The 27,323-nt window shown below is 43.7% G+C and overlaps 1 protein-coding gene across 1 annotated transcript in view; it reads right to left on the reverse strand.

Annotated features, from left to right (window-relative positions):
- HTR4 (5-hydroxytryptamine receptor 4) overlaps positions 1–27,323 on the reverse strand; it is a 120,830-nt gene that overhangs the window by 21,156 nt on the left and 72,351 nt on the right. The window contains exons 3-7 of the mRNA XM_054716748.1: positions 23,761–23,886; positions 22,237–22,437; positions 5,200–5,353; positions 4,265–4,306; positions 1,023–1,591 (exon numbers count right to left, since the gene is read on the reverse strand). Coding sequence (XP_054572723.1) covers positions 1,023–1,591; positions 4,265–4,306; positions 5,200–5,353; positions 22,237–22,437; positions 23,761–23,886 — 1,092 coding nt within the window. The remainder of the gene's footprint in view (positions 1–1,022; positions 1,592–4,264; positions 4,307–5,199; positions 5,354–22,236; positions 22,438–23,760; positions 23,887–27,323) is intronic.

Here is a 27,323-nt window from a genome sequence, read left to right on the forward strand (position 1 = left end):
TTGGAAAGAGGCATCAGGACAAACCACAGAACATTCAACCCCAAAGTCCCTCTCACCGCCATCAACCAAGGTGATCTTGGGTAAAACACGTCCATGTTCCAGTTCCTTCTTGGTCCTGTTCTCTCCCTGGGACGGCTTCCTTGGGCTCACATTAGGTCTCTCTCAACTTCTTATAAAATGCTGTTCTCTGAAGCCTTCCCAGATTCCCTAAAGCCAAATCAGCTTCTTTCTTACTCATATCCCCACTCCAGCAGTCCACATCCTTTATAACACTTATCATGTGGTATTATTGTTACATATTTATTATTCTATTTATATTAGTTTATCATGCTATTTTATGGTCCTCTCAGGGTATCAGGCAATATGTTATCACTCCTACTTCTAATATTAATACTATCATTAGTAGTATTATGAGTGTTTACTACTTGTCAGACTATGTGAATACAATCTCCAATTGTTACAAGAGTCCTGGGAGGTGGACATTATCATTCTTCCCACTTTTTTTCTATACTGGAGGATAGTAAAACCAAGAGAGATTATATAAATGGTTACTCATGTCACCGAGAGTCAAAATAAAGTCTATTTTTCCTTAAAACGTATGCTTTTTACCACTACCCTAAAATACTACCTATCAATAACAGTAGATGGTATTTACTAAGCGCTTACTAGATATCAGGCTCTGTACCAGGTGCTCTATGTGCATTAGCTAACGTGATCCTCACAAAAACCCTCCAATGTAGATATCATAATTATAATCTCAACTTTACAAAAACGAAATTAAGGTTCAGAATGGTTAAATGACTTGCCCAAGGTCACAGAACTATGAAGACTGGATCTGAATGTCGGTCAATCTCCCCTTACCCAGTACTCTATTCCATGACCAGATGGTAGATTTTCTTTCGTCTTTGCAAACACTGCACCAGTTTTCAAGAATAGCCTGTCAGGAGACAGAAAACTGGACAGTGACCCAGTTTTCTGACTCACACAAATAAACCAAACCTACCAAGCCCCTAGGCACTCACCTTAGCACGTGTGTGGACCCATTAATGGTTGTGGTTGAACAGGGGACAGTCTGGCCCAGAATGGAAGGTCTTCGGTAGCGCTCATCATCACAGCAGAGGATGATGAGAAAGGCACGTCGAAAAGACTTATTCAAGAAAGCGTAGAGAAAGGGGTTCAATCCAGAATTGATATAGCCGAGCCAGAGGAAAGCTGTCCACACCTGCCCAGGGACCGTGTAGTCTACGAATGGATCCACAATATTGGTGACAAAGAATGGAGCCCAGCAGAGGCAGAAGCAACCCATGATGATGCACAGGGTCTTGGCTGCTTTGGTCTCTGTCCTCATGCGATGAGTGCTATGCTGGTCTGTCGGCTGGGGCCTGCCCTCCGAGGGGGCTCCTGCCCGTTGTAACATCTGGATCTGTTGGGCGTGCTCCTTGGCTGTGATATAGATGCGGTAATAGGCCAGCACCATGAGGAGAAACGGGATGTAGAAGGCTACCACGGAACAAGTGATGGCGTAGGGCTTGTTGACCATGAAGATACAGTACGTGGAGTTAGAGTTCTGAGGGAACTTCCTTTTTTCTATCTGAGAGGTGGAGGGAGAGAGGGAGAGAGAAAGGGAAGAAAAAAGTGAAGAGGAAAAAGTAGGAGGGGAATGAGGAAAATTGTAAGAAAAGAAAAAGGAGGAAAAAGAAGAGAAAAGGAGAAATTGAAGGGGAGGGGAACAGGAAAGGAAAGAGGAAAGAATAAACGAATTAAGGAAAAAGGAAAGAAAAGGTTTATCAGCACAGCTTTCTTCTTTTTTAAAAAATAAACCTACAGCACCTAGAACCTTGATGGTAGAAAAAGAATACGACCAGATCCCAGGGCTCAGAGGGCTTATCTATCCAAGAGGGGCTGAAAGCCCAGTAAAGAGTAGAAATAAAATAGGGACGGAATCACTCTTCATTATATCTACCCAGCCAACAGTGGAGTCCTGCCCGTCCTCCCGTCCTGTGTGCTTGCACACAGTAGATTTGGTAGTAAAAGTCTTCAAACTGTGACTCATTTTCTTCAAGACAGTGCTGGCTATTCTTATAATCTCAACATTTCCCATATAAAATTGATTATTAGCTTATCAATTTCTATAAAAATCTTCAAGGATTTCAATTGGGGTTAAAACAGAATGACTGAGGAAAACAGATATCTCTACAATGTTAAGTCTTCCCATTCACAAACATGATAATCCTTGCCCTTTATGGAAGTCTTTAACATTTTATTTTGGTATTATTTAATAGGTTTTGTGTAAATGTCTTGTGCATCTTTTGTTAGGTTTGTTCCTGAGTGCTTGACTTTTTATTCTAGTGCAAATGGTACCATGTTAAAATTATAAATCCTAATTGTTTGTTGCCAGGAGGTAGAATTCAATGATTTTTTTTTTTTGTATATTTGCTATGTATCCAAGAACTTTGTTAAATTAATTACTAATATCTCATCTCTAGATTCTTTTGAATTTTCTCCATGCACACTCATGTGATCTGTAACTAATGACAAGTTCCTTTCTTCCTTCCTATTATTAATAACATCTTTTCTTGCATTATTGAACATGACAAGTCCTCCAGTATAATTCTGAATAAAAGTGGTACGAGTGGACACCACTGTTACATTCCCAGTTTTAGGAAGGGAGCTTTCGATATTTTACTATTAAGTGTGATACCTGTAAGTTTTTTGTCATTGCTTTTTATTTGATTGAGAAAGTTGAATTTTATGAATTTTAACAAGTCATAAATGGATATTGAATTTTGTCAGTGCATTTTTTTGCAACAATGAGGGTTTTCCCTAATACAGTGAATTACATTGATTGCATTGCATTCCTCACTTGCATTGGATGCTGTGGTACACTAGATCCCTTTTGAAGGATTGAAGGTTTTTTCTCCCAATTATGAATTTTGCATGCTGAGCTCTTAATTATCAGCCTTCTCTGGGAACAGCCCTTGGCTAAAGAGAGCTGTGTGACAAAATGCCACTTCTGTTCCTGAGACCAGCCTGCATCCAGTGTGAATATTACACTTAAATGAAGATTCGAATAAAAAATATATTCAACACACATATGTTATTACTTGTGTAACAGAGTACACAAGTAATTTAGTGTCTTGTCCTATAGTCTATTATAGGGTTATAGTATATCTTTCTATTGAATTGACATTTTATCATTATGAAATATCTCATTTTATCTCAAGTAATTTAACTTGCCTTAAATTTATTTTATCACTGGTAATAGTATAGCTATACCAGCTTTCTTTTGGTTAGTGTTTGTATATGATATTTTTCCATTATTTTATTTTCAATTTTTCTGTCATCTTATATTTCATGGGTCTCTCTTACACACAGCATATATTATGTATTGATTGGTTGGTAAAAATATTGTGACCAGAGACTTGGAGAAAACCAATCTTGTATTTCTCCTAGGAGCAAAGATTTAGTATTTGCTAATTCAGTGTTTGTGGCAACTAATCACTGCAAATAATGAGAATCAACTGTATATGTATTGTGAACACGTGGGTTCTGCTAGTTTCTCTCTGGGCAGATTCAATGTGCAAATGAGTGGAAAGCTATAAAATGCAGTCACAACAGCATGGCGCAAATACTAGGCATGTTGACACTAAGGAGATGCCACACCCTTCAGTTCCACAAAGTAAATAGGGGATGCCTCACTCATAAATGGGAAAAATCCCCTAGGTTATTTCCCTTAAAAAGTCTACACATGAAGGTAAAAGTGCTGTGCCCTTATTAAAAGTTCTGATGCACAAAAACTTATGCTTCCACAGGTTTTCTCCATTAAGGAGTAAGTTTAGTACAGACAGGAAGGCACACACACTGGATCCCAGTAAGCTTGGGCTTAGATATAGTGTCTACCCCTCCTGACCAATGTAACTTTAGCTAATAACTTCACCTCTCCGATCCTCATTTCCTGAGGACAGTAATAGGATCTACATAGCCTTGATGTGGGGCCTGAGTGAGGTTCATAAGAATAGTGACTCTATTAACATGGGGCTCGGTGCACAAGAAATGTTCATTTGTTGGCCATTATTATATCGGTTGTTGGAAACTTGAATTTCATTTCTCCCCAAGAATGATAAAACTGAAAGTTTGAAAGAACAGGGATAGAATTCAAGAAAATATCCATACAGTCTCCCTTGTATGGGTCCCCTTTTACTTCTCCACTCCTTTGTCCCCAGCATTGCTCTCAGAAGCCCTGGGAACTCTTGTTCTGACATACCACATGCAAATCCTCGCCCAGCCTTGGTTTGGGTATTCCTTCCTGGACAAAGAACAAGGCAAGATTAGGGGCTAGAAATGGGGTGAAGAGAAGAAGAGGCAGCTCCTACTCTCACTGGTTCTGTTGGCCCGAGCTTGCTCTCAATCTGTCCTCTCCGTTCCCCTTCCTACCATGAGATGGTCCTGGGATCAACTTTACAGTGACAACCTGCCTACTTCCTCAGGGAATGTATACCCCTGGCAATGAATCCAGACCACAGCTTTTAGTCACAAATTTGGTATTGCAAAGATAGTATGTCAGAGCTGGACGGCTCTTAAAAACCACCTATCCTGGGGATGGTAAATGCCTGACACAGTGCCATGGTGTTATTCCTCCAAACCCTGGAAGATAGATAGTATTTTCCACTGGGGACCGATGGATACAGCCTTGCAGGAAGTGGGTCAGTGAGAGCGCTGGGCTTGGGGTTCAGCTCTCAACTATCCAGGGCATCTCTTTGCTCTCCAAAAGCTTCCACTCACATGACACGTTTTCTGCGGATCACTGAAAGCCTCAAACACTGCTAGCATGAAATAGGATGAAGACCTCTTGGGGCACTGCAGTCAGAATGCTAAGTTTCAGACACCTGTTCTGCTATTTAGTAGACATATTAGTGGGCCTGTTACTTCACCTCTCTGAGTCTGAATTTTCTCATCTAAATGAGATAAGCAAAGGATGCTATCAGGATTATAGGTAAAGTATTTCACATACTTTCTGCCATACAGTAAGCATTCAAAAATGCTAGCTTGCTTTTTTCTGTTGTTGTTATTCTTGTCATGGCGCAGACCACTGTCAGAATCTTTCTCAGAATATCCACCCAACTTGATACTGCTTGTTTATGTAGAATCCCAAGCAAAAAAAGTGAATTGGCCAATGGGATCTGTGTGGGGTCTACTCACCAAATCAATTATGCCAATGTTGTTCCAGCCTTGCATTATAGGAAGAAAAGAGATAAACATGGGGATGACCCAGCAGCCTCCCAGCATTAACGCGATGCGCAGAGGGGTCATCTTGTTCCTATAGACCAAAGGCTGGCAGCAGATGGCATAATACCTGGAGAGAGAATGGGGAGGGGGTGCCAAAGGAGAGGAAGAATGAGAGGGAAAAGGAGGGAGAATAATTGATGGGAGAGAAAGAGGGAGAAGGAATGGGGAGAAGAAGGGAGATACGAAAAGGAAATATTGGGAAAGAGAAAAATTGGAGGGGGAAGTTGAAAATAAAAATAAGGAAGAAAGAAAAGAAAAAATAGTGGGGGAGAAGGGGGAGAGTGGGTAGCAGAGGAAGGGAAGGAGGAAGGGGAGAGACAAGAGAAAATAACAGAGGAAAGAAAACAGCAATTATACAATAAAATAGGACCGGAAAGCCGCCCGGGGCTTTCCGGGCCTTGGGCCGATCGGAGCAGGGACCCGGCTGGGGTGCGGTGCGGCCGAGCCCAAGGACCGGAAAGCCGCCCGGGGCTTTCCGGGCCTTGGGCGCCAGCTGGGTGCATGCTCCGATCGGAGCAGGGACCCGGCTGGGGTGCGGTGCGGCCGCGCCCAAGGACCGGAAAGCCGCCCGGGGCTTTCCGGGCCTTGGGCCGATCGGAGCAGGGAACCGGCTGGGGTGCGGGGCGGCCGAGCCCGAGGACCGGAAAGCCGCCCGGGGCTTTCCGGGCCTTGGCGCCAGCTGGGTGCGTGCTCCGATCGGAGCAGGGACCCGGCTGGGGTGCGGTGCGGCGGAGCCCAAGGACCGGAAAGCCGCCCGGGGCTTTCCGGGCCTTGGGCGCCAGCTGGGTGCGTGCTCCGATCGGAGCAGGGACCCGGCTGGGGTGCGGTGCGGCCGAGCCCAAGGACCGGAAAGCCGCCCGGAGCTTTCCGGGCCTTGGGCGCCAGCCCGGTGCGTGCTCCGATCGGAGCAGGGACCCGGCTGGGGTGCGGTGCGGCCGAGCCCAAGGACCGGAAAGCCGCCCGGGGCTTTCTGGGTTTTGGGCGCCAGCCAGGTGCGTGCTCCGATCGGAGCAGGGACCAGGCTGGGGTGCGGTGCGGCCGAGCCCGAGGACCGGAAAGCCGCCCGGGGCTTTCCGGGCCTTGGGCCGATCGGAGCAGGGACCCGGCTGGGGTGCAGTGCGGCCGAGCCCAAGACCGGAAAGCCGCCCGGGGCTTTCCAGCCGGGTGCGTGCTCTGATCGGAGCAGGGACCCGGCTGGGGTGCGGTGTGGCCGAGCCCAAGGACCGGAAAGCCGCCCGGGGCTTTCCGGGCCTTGGGCCGATCGGAGCAGGGACCCGGCTGGGGTGCGGTGCGGCGGAGCCCAAGGACCGGAAAGCCGCCCGGGGCTTTCCGGGCCTTGGGCGCCAGCTGGGTGCGTGCTCCGATCGGAGCAGGGACCCGGCTGGGGTGCGGTGCGGCCGAGCCCAAGGACCGGAAAGCCGCCCGGGGCTTTCCGGGCCTTGGGCGCCAGCTGGGTGCGTGCTCCGATCGGAGCAGGGACCCGGCTGGGGTGCGGTGTGGCCGAGCCCAAGGACCGGAAAGCCGCCCGGGGCTTTCCGGGCCTTGGGCGCCAGCTGGGTGCGTGCTCCGATCGGAGCAGGGACCCGGCTGGGGTGCGGTGCGGCGGAGCCCAAGGACCGGAAAGCCGCCCGGGGCTTTCCGGGCCTTGGGCGCCAGCTGGGTGCGTGCTCCGATCGGAGCAGGGACCCGGCTGGGGTGCGGTGCGGCCGAGCCCAAGGACCGGAAAGCCGCCCGGGGCTTATATTATATTGGCCAATGAGTTTCTGCTAATTTAATATCAACTTTCGATCACATCTGAGAATCATTTTCTAGAGCCAGCTCCATATCCCTCTTCCATTCCTAATGCCTGAGAAGCTGGACACAAAGCTAAGGGTCTGCCCTGTCTCAGGCACAGCTCCAACAGTACTCTCATGCATGGGCATTTGAGGAACTTCAGTCCAGCCCTCTGGGCTTCAGTGTCCTGGCATCTGTGGTCCTCTCTGATAACAACTTGAGGTGATTCATGCATGGCCCGACATCTGAGCTCTAAGAACTGTCTCAGATCTGTCACCATTCTCTTGATCACCTGCCTATACTAAAGTGATGCTAAGTCAATGTTCCTTACATTGTGGTCCAGGGATTCCATCCTGTTCCCCCGCATGAGATTCACCTGAGGAGGCCTACTTAAAATGCAGATACCAAGGATCTCCTGAGGAAGGACCTGGAGTTGGCATTTTGACAAGAGGAAGTCATGACTGCTGTTCGCTAAGTATGCCCAGCCCCTCTTCCTGGGCACATGCGCTTCCTGACCTCCTTGTGGTTGGGTAGGGGCAAGTGACTGATCTGGTCAATGAGTTGTGAACAGAGTTGACATGTGTTACTTCTGGGCTGGACTATTTCATTGTTTCTCTAAGAATGCAAAACTTCAAATATTTCCTGTTTCATCATTTCCTGCCTATTGATAGAAACCACCTCACCCCCTTTATCAGGTCTTCTCTTCCTCACAGGGCTCACTGCTCATCTTTCTTTGAGTCTGTGTTCTGCCTATGATACTGACTATCTTCTTACCTCCACATAGAGATGCAACCTGCCCCACTCAATGATCAAGTCTCTAACTCCAAGACTGTTCCTTGCATGCCATTCCAACCTTAGAGATCACCACTTCCATGTCCAGGCAGTTCATGGAATTTGACAACAGGCAAAATACCACAGTAGATCTATCAGCTATTTGTCTTGGCAAGAATCTAAAGAATAAGTGTAAAAAAGACAGCCTGAAGGCTAAGTCTATTCTTTAAGATTTTATACCATTAAATGATGAGCCACCCCCATAACCCCCTCATTTCATGTAGTTCACTTTGTTAATTTCCCCCACCTATTCTTTTCTTAATTCAAAGCATAACTAATATAACAATGGCAATATTTTTGAAGAAGTGGTGGTGGGATAAGTTGGAGAGGGTGGAATGAGAAGGAGAGGCCAATGTTAAAGCATGAATAGTGGGTGCTTTTGGAGATGGGGGGTGGGTGGGGATTATACTTTTCCTTCTAAGGCATCAGGGAGCAGCTGGCCACACTGTGCTTCCTGTGGCCAGAGAGACAGTGGGTGTCTTGACTTGCAATAGAGTGCAAGGAGCAAGAGCCCAAAGAATGGAAGAAGGGATTAGTCAGGAACTCATTTTTTTCTTTTTTAAAAAATGGGTTTTTTTTATTGATTTCAGAGAGGAAGGGAGAGGGAGAGAGAGATAGAAACATCAATGATGAGAGAGAATCATTGATCGGCTGCCTCCTGCATGTCCCACACTAGGATCGAGCCCACAACCTGGGCATGTGCCCTGACCGGGATTCAAAGCATGACCTCCTGGTTCATAGGTTGACACTCAACCACTGAGCCACACCAGCTGGGCAGAAACTCTTTTTTTTTTTCTGTGTGTGAAACTGACATGGTAGCCAACTCTAACTAAATATAACTTGGTAATAGAAGAATGATGATTATCTGGAATTCCCTCCATACTCTTGACTTATAAGAAAAGCAAGTTATAACAGAGTGGCAATTTTATTTTCTGAATGGCTATACCAATAATCATTAGAGGCTTATTATTAACATAGAGATGGTGAATTAGGTGTGTATGAAAATATATTTTTTTCCAGATTTTGCTCCCTCTCTCATTTCCTGCTAGAGGACCTAGATTAGACATTTTGTTGTATCCATTTAGTATCCTTCTTCTTTTTGTTCTTGGCAATAGCATCCCATGTCTTTGGGGAATTATCTCGTCTGTTGATGTGGTGTTGGGAAAGCAAATTATCAGATTCTGACATTTCCAGCCAAGGAGTCACCCAATCAGTGTCTCCTGGGATTCTAGACATCATGCAGAGTGATTTAAAGATGGGACAGTCAGGGACGGTACCCTATTCCCGCAGCAAGCTCCTGGCGGGGCTGAGAGTAGCTCCTTTCCTTGGGTCTTTGGGAAGCCATGCTCTTGCCCCTTCTGTTCTTCATTCTGTAACTCTTCCTTTAATTTAATAAGCCACCTTATATGTTTCCAATAAATTCTCTTTTTGCTTAAGTTGCTGTTATGGGTTGAACTGTGTCCCCTTCTTCCAAAAGAGATGTGATGTTGAAGCCCTAAACCTCAGTAGCCTGGAATGTGACCTTATTTGGAAACAGGGTATATATAGAGCTAACCAAATTAAAATGAGGTCATTGGAGTGGCCTTCATCTAAAATGACTGATAATCCTCACAAAAAGGGAATTTTGGACACAAAGACAGATGGCCACGTGAGGACAGAGGATTGGAATGATGCATCTACAGGCCAAGAAATAGCAAAGATTGTGAAAAATAACCTGATGCTAGGAAGGGTTCAAGATTATTCCCAAGGTCTTGGCACCCTGAGGCAGCTGCCCTAAATAAGCCTCCTAATATCTTTCCTCGTATCTCTTTAATCTTTGCTTTATAACAAAGAATCTAGAAAAACAAACATCTTTTTGAAGGCTGTATTCAAGAATCTAAATTAAGTAGCTGAAAATAAATATTACTGAATAAAATGATTAATAAAAATTGAATTCTAGTGCTGACTAATGGCGCTTCCTTACAAATTCTAACTTTTGTCTATAAATCAAGGACCAGTTAAAAATCTGATCATTTGATTTTTATCTATTATGGTTGCTTTTTAGTTCCTATATTTGGATTATATTTCCCCTGCTAGTAAGAAAAATATTTTTCCTACCAAGAATTGCCCCCAAAACACATGCATAACACCATTAGACAGAAGTAGCTAGTTAAAACTTGTATGCATATATATGCATAATTCATAGACACAGACAATAGGATGGTGAAGGCCTGGGGCGGGGGTGAGGGCGGACTAGGAGGGGTCAATGGGGGAAAAGAAAAAGGGGGGACATATGTAATACTTTCAACAATAAAGATTTTGTTTTTTTAATTTTGCAAGTTCTTTGAAGGTCAGGCAAAGCAACCTGGCTGAGTTAATAATAAAAGGTACTATCCATTTACTTAATAAGGACTCTACCTATATTGTATCATTAAGTCCTCACAACTACTTTTGAGGTAGGAACTATAAATGTACCCATTTCACAGGTGAGCAAAAAGAAACACAGAAGTGTTAGGATTTGTCTAAGGTCCCACATGTGGTAAAAACCAGATCTAGCCCAGGCAGCCTGACTCAAGGGCTAGGATGTTACCCTCACTACTATTACTTTACTACCTCCCCTAAATCCCCAAGGGATTATTCTATATCTATCTTTACAAGCCACTTTAGGAACAATATACAAACATACAAAACATTAAAAAAAAATATGAACACATACAAACACTAAATCTCAGAATACTGAAATCCCCAGTCCTGTCCACAATGAAGTGTATGCAAGCCTGCATGAATGCACCAAGGACTGGGAATTCACCATTCTACCACAGTACATTGGAAACTTAAGGCGATCCTGAAATTAAGAATGTTTCCTTTAAGACTGACTTCCTGTAACTTCCGGTTTTACCCTCTGGCTAAATTTAAAACTTCCATCTCTATTCTTTTTCTGTATAGTGGTCCTATGGACATCTGAAGAGGGCTTTTATATTTTTCCGAAGCCTCATTTCTATAGGTAGAAACAGTCCCAGTTATAGTCAACCAGGGCTGATTTTGCTTGCCAAGGGATACTGGGCCATGTCTCGAGACATTTACTATTGTCGCAACTGGGAAGGGTGATGGTCCTGGCATCCAGTGGGCAGAGGCCAAAGAGGCTGCTGGATGCACAGGACAACCCCCCGCCCCCCAACAAAGAATCAACTGGTCTACAATGTCCGTAGTGCTGAAGCTGAGAAACCCTGGTCGAGAGGAGGTGATTTTCACCAACAGCAGGGGCTCCATGTCCTCTGCATGTGCTGTGCTGTGCCATTATCTCTTAAGAGTGGGTGCCACGAGCAGTCGCAATACTCTGGTGTACCCTATACAAATGGGAGAAGCCTAGTACATCCCCTTCCACCCTGCCCACCACAACTTAATACAGACAGGGGACACCCAGGAGTCCAAGACACCTGCACTCCTTCTAAGAGCAGGGTGGGAGGTGAGAACGTCTTCCCCTAACTGATTTATAATGTCCAGAGATGTTTGTCTCATTCACCCCTGTATCCCCAGTGCTTAGTGCAAAGCTAGAGACAGGGTACAAGCTCACAAAATGGGCTGAATAAGAATGAGCCCATAATCACCACCAATTAAAATCAATTACACTGAATGTGGGACCATGTTTTGGGGATATGAAAGGTCATATCTAATAGAGAAATGGGGAGGCTTTCTCTAGTAGGTGTCTTTTAAGTTGGACTTTAGAGAATAGGTAAGGGTGGTGGAGGAGCAAGTGCAATACAGGTGCATAGCCAAAGAGACAGAAATATTATATATTTCAAATATACTCTCTATATAAAGTATTTATAGATATGTGTTTCATATCAATATATATTTCACCAATAAGAAATATATATCTATATAAGTATATATCCCTATATTCACATAGCTGGACAGTAGAGTGTTTATAAGAAAGTAAAAGTAAATACGCCTTAAAAGGCTGGCTGAGGGGCAGGTCTCAGGGCACTGGTTCTCAGACTGTAGCCAGCATCAGAATCACCTGGAAACAGAGGTTGGTAGGTCTGGAGTAGGGCCCAAGTTTTTGCATTTCTGACATGTTCCCAGATGCTGCTGCTGATGATGATGACTTGGGACCACAGTTTGCTTAGAGGTGTTTGATGCTATGATAGGAGGAGTCACCAAAAATTTTTGAACTGGAAAATTTCCATCACAATCAACACATCTGCATGCTTTACTAATCGAGCTGAGTTACAACACATTCAAGAGAAAGGGTTGTTGGTTCAAACCTAGGTGGACAGTGTTCGTAGATGAATGCAGCTCTGTCTCATCTTAGGAACAGATTTATCTGCAAGGTCTGTTCTCTAGCTTTTCATTGGACATTTCCCATTCTCCTTTAACTAGAAAACTTTTAAAAAGTGGTTAAATGAATGTTCAAATGGCAAGTGAGGTTCCAGATGGCCAGGATTAACTAAGATGTACAAAGTCATTTCTTATGCAAAACATTGCAAAGTACTGCTTATAAAACTCCATTCAAACCCCTTTCGGTAGACCAGACACCAGCTTCCCCAACTGCAGCCAGGTGTAAATGTGTGATCAAATTGCCTTTAAATGTCTCTGGGGACACAATTTACTTTGACAACTCTGAGAAGACAGTTGTTTATTTTAAGCTTGAGCTAAACTCTTCCCCACTCTTGCAATTAAGGAAAATTCTTCCTCCTCACTTCCTGTCCTCCTACCACAGGAAAGGCAAAGGAGCAAGCAGAAAAGTTGGAATTGTAGACTCTCAGAATTAGAGGAGATTTTAGCTTTATGTCTTCACATCTGGAGACCTTAACCATCTATTAGCTCTGTAGTCTTAGAATCAGTTACTTCACTTCTCCAAGATCCAGTTTGCTCATCATAGTGTGGGTCATTATGCCTACTTCATTGTTTAGCTGTGAGAACTAATAAAATAATATGTTCGAAACTTAGGAGGTTCCTGGCACATAAAGCTTAATAAATAGCAGTTATTATCTACTCCCACCCCCCTCTCATCTTTTATATACTGGGTGGACAAAAGTAGGTTTACAGTTGTTCATATAAAAATAGTACAATAATAAATAAATCATAATATAAGAATAAACTCTGTGTTTTGCATACTTACAGCTGTAAGCCTACTTTTGCCCTCTCTGTATATTTGTTTTATACCTATTGTTAACAGGTTCAAATACTTTTGGAACTAGTGGCTTTTTAACTATTTAACAAGTAAAACAGAAGTCTCTTGGTTCAATATCTCTCCCAGTAGTTGGTTCTAAGAAACAGAAAGGTGAATGAGTTGACCCTACAGAAGAAGCACTGAGACCATACTGGCTACTGTTGTGGAGTTGATTACATGCAGCATCCTCTCAAGGACTTAATCCAGGCCCGGCCCTCCTACCTGAGATGAAAGAAGAGATCATCCTGGATCATCACTGAGACCAAATCCAATCTCTAATCAAGGTCAGCTCATGAAAGAAATGTCAACCACAGGGGAGAAGAGATGACATAGCAGCTGGCAGCTAAGACCTGAGTGCTGGAATGGACCCAGGAAAACAGAAATGTTTCACGAGATTCATTTTTTTCACAGTTCCTAACTCAGAGCACAGCGAATTGGTCTTTAAAATTTAGGACCAAGGGGATGATGAGCTCCACCGAATCGGTAAACTTATGAGTTACAAGGGGCATTTTGCCTTAAGCAGGAAAATCAGTAGGTTCCAGTCCAAGCTCTTTAGTGGATTGCCCTTCCAACTTTGGGACAGATCACTTGCTGTGTTTTCTTTGTGTAAAACGGGAATTACTGCATCTGAGTTTTTGTAAGAGGCTGTACTTGTGACGGATTAAAGATGGCCACACATTCTTTGACACTCCTCCCATCCAGAGGTGGGGAGCCTGCCACCTCCCCTCGGATCTGGGGCTGCCCTGGGACTGCTCTGACCAACAGAGCACATGGAAGAGCTGTGGGCTACTCCCAGGCCTATTTTTCAAGAGCAGTCTTGATTTCTCAAAGCCATGAGCTATCATATAAAAATATCTAACATGTATGAACATGAGATCAAGTACAGAGACCTGGGGCCACAGAGACAGGGAGAGGAGCCTGGCTGAGCCAAGCCTTCCAGATGAACCTACCAAGGTGCCATGCATATCATGCCTTGGACCCTTCAGGCTACTCCAGTCTCCAGCCAAATACTATCAAGTGACTTCAGGTAAGCCAAAATTCCTGATACACAGATTTGTGAAATCTAATAATAATGCATTGTTGTTTAGATCACTGTTTTGGGGTAGATTCTATGTGGCAAGAAGGGTAAATAGGTGATATATAGTCTGGAGTAATTGTGGGATTCACTGGGTACCAGTTCTCCCTCCAGGAGGTGATCCAGCAAAGCACTGTGGCAGAGCTCTGGGAAAGAGACTGGTCTTCTGCTCTTTGGTTTTGCCGCATTTTAGTTCTGGTTGCCCGTTAAGGAGTGGAGAAAAGAGAAAAGCAGCAGTAATTTTAAGAAAAAAAAACAAACACAAAAAAACTAAAGGCCTTTCCCTCTGGTTCCTAAGAAGTTTGGCAAGCTGTCAGTCATTTGGAGGATTAATGAAGAAGATCCCCAAGGTATATTCACTAGGAGACAGGGACAGGAAGGGGGGCTGAGAACGCAGCCAAGAAAGGAGGTAGAACTTCAGGTTTTGGGAAATAAAAATGCTAGGGGTGGGGGACAGGGAGAGACTCTTTTCTGTCAGAGGTCTGGGGGCCATCAGATGGAACCTTTGCAGGGGTCATAATCCCAGATGAAATCTGCAGAGTTAGTGTTTACTATGTTCATCTTTATTAAGTATTCCTCTGTACCATCATGATAAGAAAATTCACAAGAAGGGAGTGCCAGCTGGCTAGAAAGGAGTCCTCCCGAGTTATTATAGACCAAAGGAAAAAGGATAATCTGACAAAAATGTCATCTGAAAACATCTTGGCAGGGCGAACTGGACACACACAAAGGTCAGCAAGATAAACTTGGTCACATACATGAATTGACCAGCCTGCCAGCAGACACTGGATGGCTGTCCCATTGACCCTTCCAGACTCAGCTCAACAGTCATATCCCCTGGAAAGTTCTTTCTGGCCCCCAAAGCACAAGGAGAGACCATTTTCTGCCAGAGATATGAATTGGTTCCCCATCTCTGCCCTGGTTTTTTACAGTACCTTGTATATATCCGTGTGTGTGTGGGGGGGGGGGAGGGGCATTTCTCTAACTGTATTGTGCTTATTCATTTTCTTTTCTACTGCTACAACTACTCCTATTCCTATTAACATACCACCTATGATTGAGGGTACACTATGTGTCAGGAAATGTATTCTATATTCTACCTAATTCCTAGAACAACTCTGCAAGGGAGTTGTCACCATCCACATTTTCAATATGAGAACACTGAGGCCTAGAGAATTTAATCTACTTGTCCAACATCATACAGCCAGGATATGGTAGAACTGAGACTTAAACCTCCATGTGCCAAAGCCTATGTCCTCATCATGTTAGCAAATAGGCAACACTACACAAGAGCATTGCTACCCAGAACAGGAATATGCAGTGCCCTATAAGCTCTGTGAGCTGAGGACACAGAAAAAAAGACATGTTTAAAGATGAACTTGACAGATAAGATAATAACCAAGAAGCTACTGCAGTGATCCAGAAATAGCATGGGAGAAAAATAAAGAGAAGGAAGACAGATCTGAAAGATATTTATGAAAATACAGCTATGATTTGTCATCCAGCTGGTCATAGAGATAAGTAAAAGTTGACCTCAAGGAATTGCATTTAAATGACTCATTATGCATCTCTGATATAAAAAGTAGAAGAGGACATTAGTTTACGGTGGAAATTTCCACTTTGAGCACCTTGGGTCTGAGAAAGCAGAAAGGTGCTGAAGGCAAGATGTTGAACAGGCTGTTCAACTGAGCCCGGAGGACCCCAGAGCCCTGCATGGGACAAAATTGCAGTAGAGAGCAGAGCAGAAGTGCAGGTGAAGCCAGAGGACAGGTGAGCTCTCTGAAGGAAAGAAGGGAGCTACTCAGGGCTAGAAGGCTGAGGGTCTAATCTTGAAGAACACTCAGCTATGTAGCAGGAAGTAAAACACAACTCCCAGTGTCTGGGAAGGCACCCACAATAGCCATGAGAAATTTGCATTTGAAAAGTAAAACAATACTGGTATAAAACTTGTGGCTAACACTTACTAAATGTTTACTAGGTGCCATGCACTAGTTTATGTTCCTTGCGTGCACTCAGTAATTTATTATTCATAAACTCCAAAAGGAACATACTATTATTAACACAGTTTTACTGGTGAAAAGATAAAACCCAGAGAATTTAAGTAACTTCCCCAAAATCACAATTCATAACTGGTCAACCTGGGAGTCTAGCACTAGCACCCCAAAGTCATTTCAAACAACCACATTCACATGTCAAAGCGTTTCACGCTCAGTTAAACATGCATGGAACTGCTATTATGGGCCTGTAAGGAGAACACAAGAATGGATGAGATAAAGGCTGACTCTCAAAGAGCTGACAGTCTAAGGTGAGACAGACAAATAAATCAATTATTAAAACAAGTAATAACTGCTGTGTTTACATTTAACGTTCTATGGGAGCTCAGAGGAAGAAACAACAACTCTCCTTTGGGAATGAAGCCTGGCTCGTTGGTGGGGAAGGTGACACCTCTTATCTGAGTATTGGAGAAGGGTGTACATTCACCTGGAAAAAGAAAGAAACTCAAGACACAGGTGGCAACATGGAATTATCAGGAAATGCATCGTACCCAGGAGATGATAGCAAATCACCTCACTGGGAGGTGAGATAGGAAAGACAGACTGAGGACACCTTGGGAATAGCACAGAGAGACGAGCTAAGGATTTAGCCTATAGTTGATGATGTGTCACTAAAAACCCCCTGTGAGGCTTTGCACATGCTGTTTTCTGAAACTGTCGCTCCTCATAACTCACCTATTGACATCTACATTGTCCACAGCTTCAGTATCACTTCTCATGAGAGCCCTCCCTGCACTGGAGGCCATGTGCTCCAACAGCTCCTTTGACTTCCCCTCATTCTATTTCATTGACCACGCTCGCCCCTCCCCCAATTTTACTGTAATTACCTATCAACTGTCTGCATTCTCCACCAGACTAAAATCTCTGCGATTCACAGCTTTCTTCTGATTGCTCAGCACTGCATTTCCAGGACTCTGTTCAGCTCCTGGCAATTAGTAGGCACTCAATAAATATTGGATGAAATGAATATAAAAATAAGATTCATATCCTCTGGCATGAACTTCAACTTGACAAATATTACTGTGGTGTACAAAGCATGAATCAACCCTCAAGGAGTAGATGAGAGGGGGAAATGTATAATATGCTTTCCTTGCAGAGATGCATTTCAGCCCTGTTGGGGAAACAAATGTAATTGTGTGACACAAGTTCATAATGATGGACACTTTTCATTTATACAAAATTGAGTCGTGCTCCAGGGAAATCATAAGAAATGCAGAGACACTTAATTCCGGCACAGTATAAAATATGCAGCCTTTGAGTCAGAATTGTATGTTTTACAATTAAACCTATTTTCAAAGAAAATCTGTGGCGGAGAAACCATTGGAGGATTTTTGCAGTTATAACACATCAAGTTCCCAGGCTGCCAAGGGGAAGGATGACAATTCAGTTAGACATATCAAAGAGAAAATCTTGCAATGCTGTAGGGAATGCTATCTTCAATGAAGTGAAATAGATTTTTTTAAAGGGAATTGCATCAAATGCCAAATATAGGACAAGTATACCAGAGAAAGGGGACCAGAATGGTTAAGCCTGAAGAGTCTGGCATATGAAGCCAGAAGAACCTAGCGATGTTTAAACCAATATAAACAAGACTTGGGGGTGACACATGTCTGTCTTGTTGTGGAGGCTTCATAAAGATACTTGTAGGTCCTTCAGCCAACCTAAGAGAAGTTGATGTCTGTTGTTCTTGTCTGTCCAACAACCCCACTGCCATTCTCCAGTGCCATATGTTGTGGTAAAGCCCACAGTCACGGCGCCTCATCTCTACCCAGCAACCAGATGTGTTATCCCCACGCCACAATGATTGGTTAAGGGAGGAGTGTGTGACTCAAGCAAAGCCAAAGTTCTTCATTGAGAAACAGCATTTCAGTTTCTCTTCCTGTGGACTCAGAGTTAAGGATGGTTTAAGATTCACATTGCCTGAGGCTATTTTTTCTGAACTCAGCGTGAAAATGAATCCAACATGAAAACAGGATGGAAACAAAGAAGGAATATATAAAGACAAAAACAGACATAGAGACAGAGAGGAACCACAGACAGAGAGAAAGAGAAGGAAAGGCAGAGATAAAGAGGAGAGGGAGACTGAGACAGAGAGTGATGCTAGACTGCATGTCATTGTTCAAATCTCCCAGATAGCCATGTCTGAAGCGAGACTTTTGAGATAATTGAGCCAATCAATTTATTTTATGTCCCATGGTGCTGAAAAAAGACCCTACTAATCATCTGGTAAGCAAGTTGGTAAGAACTCTACAATCAAGCATTTCATTTGGGTACATACAGGGAAAGCTCTCTTCAAAGGCTAATTTAAAACATAAGTGCATTTGGGTAAGCTAAAAATATATTCACATAACAAATATGCTTAATGGTATAAAATAATTGGAATTTAGAGGGAGTGATACTTACAGTAGTTACCTCTTAGGGGTATAGCTATGGAGGTAGGGAAGAAATTGGGGACGTTTTTTGTGTATTACTTTTGAAATGAAGACATGTTTATAATGTTCAGGTATTATGTGTGGTTTTTTAAAACTATGGTGATTAGAAAAGAGATTGTTGAAACAGATCAAACACAAGGTTGTGGAGATGGCTGTGAATGTCTGGGGGAGGAAGAATCTGCTGACGGGATGGTGAAGGCTCCCTCAGTCAGGGTGAGAATCTAGGGCATTCTGTGAGAAAGCAGAGAGAATACACTGGCTGAAGGTTTCCACACCCCAGTCGTGCTCTGGCTTCAAAGGGAACTCCTAACACTGATCTCAGAACGTTCTCAGCCAGTTGAGGAATGTGCTGGCCCAGGAGTACTTTCAGCTAAAAGGTTCCAGTGGATACTCTTGCATTTGAGAAGTGTTAACTTCTAGACAAGGGGAAACGGAGCTTAAAATACATATTTCCGAAATCAGTAAAAGTGAAGTTTTCCAATACCAATCCAACTGACCATCCAGTCTAGCCAGCTCCACCCCTGGTAGCCCCTATATAACCATCATTGATGGTTTGGTGTATTCCCCCCACTCATTCATGCATACCCAGATATAAACATCTATATATTTATTTTAGAAAAGTGGTATTACCCTAAACACTAAAGTCTGAAACTTGCTTTTTTTCTCATATAACTCACCAGGGATATCTTTCTAAGACAATACCCAACGCTATTCCTCATGTTTTTAATGCTGGTGTTATAGTATTCCACTGTTAAAACCAGTACTCTCTTATAGATACTTGGTTGGTTTTCATTTACCACAGAGCCTTAAATTTAAAATAATCAATGGTACTTTATGCTTTAGTGCAGTTCTAACCTCTCATGACACATATTATAGGATGTGTGGATTTTAATTATGCTTTGTAAATTATTTTTTAATGAGGCAATAAGCTTTCATTAATAGGATTCAATTCTCACCCAGCCCATGTGGCTGTGGTTGAGCATCAACCTATGAACCAGGAGGTCACAGTTTGATTCCTGGTCAGGGCACATGCCAGGGTTGTAGGCTTGATCCCCAGTGTGGGGCATGCAGGAGGCAGCCAATCAATGATTCTTTCTCATCACTGATGTTTCTATCTCCCTCTCCCTCTTCCTTCCTCTCTGAAATCAATAAAAAAAAAAAAAGAAAGAAAAAAGTAGGATTCAATTCTCAAAGCACTTGGAAGCACAGTGGATGGAGAATGGGAGTTGGGGAAATGTGTTTCATAATGTTTTGCTTTGATCTAGGGGTCTGCCATCTGAGTGGAATTGGGATTCACAGTGAGTGTTCTTGCTCGAGAGCCACTACCCTTTCTGAGTCATCCCTGCAGATTCTCGGCAGCTCTGGAGAGCACAAGCATCATGCCAGGAGTCACATGACCAGCGATGACATCACACTTCACTGAGACACACTCTGTGCTTTGCCCCAGCCTAGCCAAGCCCAACTGTCATGGGAGGGGCACAGCAAAAACAGAAGCCAGATGATAAACAAAATCACACTCTTCCAGGCTAACCTGTTGCCCTGTGATGTCCAGAACGAACCTCCCAGCCCAAAGAAAACATCACTCTTGGAACAGGGAGACACGTGGCACGTGTCCCAGGCTCCCAGAGGAAAACCAAACCATCTGATTCCATTTTACTTACGGAGTTGGGTTTCTGATGTATACTATCAGAGAAGGAAATGAAATTATTGGCAGCATTCTTCTAAAAGAGAATGTGCTGTACCCTCCAGTTGTTCAATAGTGTTTACCAAACACCTTAATCAGTATTGATGTGATTATTGCTCAACTGTCAATTTCCCCCAGCAAAAGGTAAGTTCCTTGAGGGCAGGGGCCTTATCCTTATTCATATGCATGTGCTTTCTCTCACTGATGGAGACAGAGATATTTAAGAAAATTTTTTTTCGTTATAATTGTGGTTTTAATCATAATTGCCCTAAGCTCTCAAAGGAGAATGTGTTTTGTGGGGTCAGAGAGGCCTTCTGCAATCAAGAGAGGACTGAGCTAAAATCTAAAAGGCATGCAGGAGAGGAGGGGGCAAAGGAACTTTCCAGGCAGAGGGAGGAGCCAAGGTCCCGAGATGGCTGAGCAGGGAGCACTGGAAAGAGAGACAGGCCAAGATAAGAGGGATAAGGTTGCCTTGATCCTTCAGCTTTGCCTTCTCCACGTTCCTGTAACACTTCCGATCTCACTGCTCATTTGAGTAATGATTACATGCAGGACACCCTGGAGGATTTCCATATATTGTCTAGTTCCTTACGTTTTATTCTTTCTAATGTGAACTTTCACCCAGTATATACTGATTGTCTTAAAAAGTCTTTCATGTACTGAAGTCAGATTGTTATAAAAAAGCTAATAAAGATAAATTTCAAACTATGGCACAGCATGTGGAGGGAGCTTTCAGCCAACAATTCAGCTTTATCAATGTCATCATGCCTAGTTACAGAGTGGAATCTCATTATACATACATTTAACTTAAGCATATTCAACTATAAGTTCTTGGCAGAGAGAGGGAGAGAGAGGCAAGGTATATAACGTAGGCCATTATACCTCCCATACCTGTCCCATGGATAGGATATGAATCTGCTGCTCCCCCCGCTGGATTCAGTCCCTAAGGACTTTTCCCAGTGTGACTAATTCTCTGAGAACATTCTGATTTTAGTGTTTGAAAGGCACATATTTTAGATAAACCATAACCTCCAATTTTAGTCAACTACTTTTCCTTTTCCGCAGTGAAAGAAACAGACACCCATCCCAAGACTAGAGGAAAACCTGGTCTGCTGGACTACTCAAGAGGCAGTAAAGAGATTGTCCCTGGTAATTTGGATCACGTAATTTGCACACCACTTCCTTTGGAAAACAAACCCCTAAGACATGGCTACAGTGATGGCTGCACATGTTCGTGTGATCCTCTGACTTTTAAATTGCATTCTTCCTTTACTGTTAAATACCCATGAGCAGGAATCAGAAAATCAAAAGTACTGGTACAACTAATACACCTACATCTCCACAAATAAGGCAAAGATGGAGATCATTAGACCTTCTGAAGTCAAATGTGAAGAAAAAGAACAAGATTGTGCAACGAATGAAATGCTAGCCTTGGGTCCCCAAACCAGACAGTTATTGGGGATTTTATTATCATCTTTAACTTTCTGGAAAATAGTCTCTACAGTCACAGGCATACACCTACAATTATGATACAGACACATTTTCAGGAGGAGGCCATGTTCAAACACAGAGCACTACCCTTCTGAACCACCCCTGCAGCCTACCCGACAGATGTATTCATTCTTGCCACTCAGCTCCCTCAGCACTTTGTTCATGCCACCTGGACACAAGTTAGAGCTCTCCGGTGACCTGGATGGCTGGTACCTGTCTCTACCTGGATTGTAAGCTCCTTGCAGGGAAGGTCTAGGCCTTTCTAATCTCTGTCCACAGGGCCTCAGAGAATGCCCTCTGCAAAGACTGAGAAGTGAATGGGTAAGTGAATAACCAGATTTACTCTCTAAGATTCATTTCTAATGAATCAGGGAAGAAAGAAAGACACATCCCAACAGTCATCCGGCCATTGTCTCCAGCCCAGAGCTCCGCTGTGCACGCCACTCTGTCCTTACCTGTCCAGAGAAATGCAGCACAGGTGAAAAATGGATGCCGTGGTGAGCAGGACGTCTAGGGAAGTCCGGACGAGGCAAAACATCTCCCCGTAGATCCAGATGTCCTGAACCAGCTCAATGGCACCGAAGGGCATCACCAGCACGGAGACCAGCAGATCCGCAAAGGCAAGAGAGACAATGAAATAGTTGGTTTTTATTTTCCTGTGAGCGAAAAAGTATAAGGACCAGGCGGGGGGAGGGGACAAAGGAAGGAGGTTAGGGAGAAAGGAGCGAGAGAGAAGAGCAGAGAAAAGGAAAGCAAAGAAAGGAGGAAAGGAAGGAGGGAGGAAAAAGAAAAAAAAGTCAAACGTGTAACCTATCTTGTGAGGTTGTTTCTCTCTGCGACGTGGCTTGGGGAGACCCTGTGTGATCCGGCCACTTCTGAATATTCCAGATTCCTCTTGCACCCAGAACCTTCCCTCCCTCTCCCTTCTGGCCACACGGCCTGATTAGAGTCCCTGTGAGGGAGCTTCTTCCAAGCGCCTTTGTACAGGGTGCTCTCTCCCTACTATGGGCTTAACTACCCCCCACCAGTCTGCAGGCCTCGGTTTGGTCATTCTCAGGGAACCTCCCAAGGTGCCCCCCTCACAAACGGTGTCGAATTCCACTACTTTTTACTCTCACACTGACTCGCAAGTGCCTCACATTTGTGAGACCTACAGAAGTGTGCTTTTATATCTGTTGCATCACCACTGGATTAATGCGTGTCTTGCTTAGAGAGGAAGACAGTAGATAAGGCAGGGCTACATCCTTTATCCTTTTTAAGCTTGTCTGGTGGCTCTTCATCCAGGCTGCACGTTAGAATCACCCAGTGGATTTTCATAAATATTGATGCCCAGGTATCACCGCAGAACAATTAGTTCAGGGATTTGGGGTGATTAATACCCCCATCCACACCCAGGGTTGCCAGATAAAACACAGGGTACCCAGTTAAATTTGCATTTCAGATTAACAATGAATAATTGTTTAGTATAAGTATGTCCCAAATATTGTCTGAGATATGCTTATACCACATAGTAGCAATTCAAAAAAGGTCGTCAGGTGATCTTAACGGCAGCCAGGGTTCAGAATGATGAAGTGGAAAGAGAAGAAGACCCGGGTTTAAATCCTAGACCAGTCACTATCGGCCATCCCTTCTCTGAACTGATTGACAAAGTGGGGAGGATAGATTAGATGTGCTCTCAACGTATGTACATACAGTGATCACAAACTTCGAAAAACAAAAACAAAAACCAACTAAGTTAAACATAGGAAAAAAGACAGGATGGAAATGCACTTAAGTGTTTACACTGGTCGTGTTTGAGTTGGAGGGCGACGTATGATCTTTTCACCTTGCTCTATTTCCAAACATCGTCCCCCTGTATTTTTTCCCTTTCATAAGTACAAACTATAATGGAAATGGTAAGTGCAGACCCTGACTCTCCAGGGAGAGCCCAGAACACCACCCAGGCTTCCTGCCTCGTGAGGCTTCCTCATGCTACTCACCTGAGCTGCCGGTCCCTGCACACGGCCACCATCACCAGAAGGTTCCCCAAGATGGCCATCAGGATAACCGTGGAGAGAAACGTGAGCAGCACGACCTTCTCCACTGACCGAAAACCCTCCTTGGAACTGGAAGACAGACAGACAGACACACATACACACACAGATTGAAGGAAACCCTGACACACAGGCAAGAAAATTAATCTCTTCCTCATTCATCCTCAGGAAGGGAACTTCACCATAAGTAGCTGCAACACAGAATAAGTATGCACCTATTATATGCCATTGTCTGCACTTGTCACTTTAAAAGATATCTTAGTTAAACCCTACAAAACAGGGAGGAGGAGGCTCAGACTTGAATGAACTACCGTGAGACTGCACAGTTATTCTCCATCGGAGAGCTCGTGGCTTTCCTTCAGAGCACGTCCTCAGTTTATGCTGAGAAATGTATTTGGGCGATTCCTGTTTTATGCACCTGCCCACCTAGTAAGCTCCATGAAGCAGGTGCCTCATATGGTTTATCCATTGATAAATTCAACTCCAATGTGTTATTCACATTTCTTGAGTGAAGGAAAGACGCTGTTGGATGGATGAATGACAGTAACTTGAACCAGGTCTGCATGAGTACAAAGGCCACCTGTTTTCAGGACCCCAGCCCGGCCCATGCAGAAGCTGCTGTGTACAGGCAGGCTGTCTCGGGCACAGGTCTTGGCTTGAAGATTGTTCTCATGTAGCTGACCTGAAAAACTTGGTCTCAGATTCTGTCCATTGGAAAGACAGCAGCTGATCACTAAATGTAAGAACTCATTTCACTGCCGAAACCACATTTCTTTTGTTGCCCAACATAACAGTTCTAATTTGTGTTCTTGTCAATTTTGGCATCTGATATGATTCTATGAACCCTGCTGTCCTAGTACGAATCGTTTTATTTTATTAACTTGGAAGTGAGTGTTCCTATCAATAAAAGCATAATGTCTGCAAATTATTAAGAAGCTTCAGGAAAAAAAAAGTTGTATTTCTATTAGAGCAATAAAAATGGTTTTTAAATGAAGTTTCAAAGGACCTTAAAATTCTCAGACCCAAACCCCACATATCAATACAAGAAACCGAGGCCTGGAGAGAGGAGCCAAGTTGCCAGAGCATTTCAGTGGCTGGTCTGGAAGGGGCTGCTTGCCCTGGGAGCCCACTCCTGGAACCACAGAGTCTCCAGAATCAAGAGATGTCTGTCTTTACTGAGCTCCTCTGACTGGAAACCAGGATAGCTGCTGGCCCCAAATGGCAGCAGCCCACCGAGTCCTGGCTCTGACCTTGTCCAAAACTGGCCTGGCACGAAAGACGAGATGCTGACTAGAATAAGGCAGCACTGTCACAGTGGCTGGAGAACCAGAGCGTCCCTCCACTCTGCTGACAAGTGTTTTTCTTAACTGATTGACTGACTGACTGATGGATGGATGAATTGACGTCTGTATGCCTAGGGTTCGGAAGAAAAGAAATTCTAGGTATATTCATCTAAATCACTCTTCTACATCTAAATTCCAGCTATCAACAGTACAAATACTGGACAGGGAAGATTTAATACAATGAGGAAAACGACCTTAACAGGGTGATGTGGCTACCCAAAATTAATCTTACCTTAGGCCATGTTAACTGAGGTCAAGTGTCTAACAAAGGAGGTGATAGTGGGTTTTTTCCTTGTCCTTCTCAGCGGCTCCTACTCAGAGCCCTTCTGAAACTTGTTGCCCCATCCAGGCCTCTGTACTAGCTGTGCCTTCCTCCTGGGATGCTTCTTCCCTATCTTCCAGGTCTCAGATTAAAGTTAACCCCCACTTAATGTGACACAGCCAACGTTTTCCATTTTCTTTATAGCAGTTATTGTTACCTGAAATGACTTCGGCTACTGATGCTTGTCTGTGCCCCACCCCCACAGATTCTCTTCACTTATCTGTTCCAGCACAATTTCCAGCGCCAGGCACAGTCTACTCTACAGTGTGTGTAGTGTATAGGTGTGTGTAGTACATAGGAAGTGCTCAATTATTTGCTTATTGAGTGAAAGAAAGGCATATTGTATTCGTAATGATGAGCTTTATCCTTCAATGTCTTTGAAAACGGATGGAAGGTACAGAGAAGATTTTCCCTAGAGAAGCCCCAGTAGGAGACACAAAAGCTATTTTTTAACATCTGAAGGGCTGTCATTTGAAATAAGAGATTTGTACATGCACTCATTCAACAATTCTTTCTCAGCACCTTCTCTGCACTAGGCATTGTTGTGTGTCCTAGGGAAGCAAAAATGAGCAAAACAGAGAGCAGGCAATGGATAGGTAAAAAGAATGAATGGAGAATGTCAGCGGCAATACACACTATAGCAAAAAATCTAGAAGGCAAGCAGGACAGGACTGCCAGAGAGGGCAGGGCTAATAGGGGTCGTCAGAGAAGGCTCAGTGCTAGGTTTGTCGCACTTTATGCCCTGCAGGTTGTGCAAGGAAGTGAGATGAATGAGCTGCAGGCTTTGAATTGAGTGGTTCTCAGCTTTGGCTACATATTGAAATGACCCGAGGAGCCTTAGGAACATTAATGTTAGGGCTGATTTAATCAGCCTGGGTTGCAGCCTAAATATTGGACTTTTTTCAAGTTCCTAAGTGATTCTGTTGTGCAACCAAGGTTGACAATCCCTGCTGGAGGAAGGCAAGATTTAGAAATGGCTAATGAGAACTTTCTAACAACTAAGGGTGATCTGCAATAGCTTCCTGGTGCTGTGTTGAGCTCCAGCTTAGGAAGTGTTTAAGAATGACTAGATGTCCATGAGCTACCACTTCACACCCACTAGGGTGGCTATTATAAAAACAAAACAAGAGTGAAAAATTACAAGTGTTGGTGAGAATGTGGAGAGACTGGAACTTTTGTGGATTGCTGGTGGTGATGTAAAATGGTGCAGCTGCTGTGGAAAACAGTTTGGTGGTTTCTCAAAAGGCTAAATATAGATTGACCCTATGACCCAGCACTTCCAGTGCTAAGTATATACCCCAAAGAATTGAAAGCAGGGACATGAATAGATACATATACACCAATGTTCATGGAAGCATTATTCACAATAGCCAAAAGGTGGAAACAACCCAAGTGTCCATCAAGAGATAAACAGATCAACAGAATGTGATATACATACACTATGGAATTTTACTGTCATAAATTTCTGATACATGCTATAACGTGGGTTAAACCTTGAAAATATTGTGCCAAGTGAAATAAATCCAACACAAAAAGACAAATATTGTATGATTCCACATATATGAAGAGCCTACAAGAGGTAAATTCATAGAGAAAGTAGAATCGTGGTTACCAGGGGCTGGAAGAAGGGAGGAGGGAATGGGGAATTACTTAATGAGTTCAGAGTTTCTGTTTGAGGCAATGAAAAAATTCTGGAAATGGAGAGTGGTGGTGGTTGCACACCACTGTGAATATACTTACTGTCACTGAAGTACATTTACATGGGCTCTTTTATGTGTTAATGATACATTTTATGTTATGTATAATTTATCACAATAAAAAAGAATACCTGAATAGCCATATAT

The sequence above is a fragment of the Eptesicus fuscus genome, chromosome 6 (genome assembly GCF_027574615.1).
Source record: "Eptesicus fuscus isolate TK198812 chromosome 6, DD_ASM_mEF_20220401, whole genome shotgun sequence".
In the NCBI taxonomy this organism is placed as follows: Eukaryota; Metazoa; Chordata; class Mammalia; order Chiroptera; family Vespertilionidae; genus Eptesicus; species Eptesicus fuscus.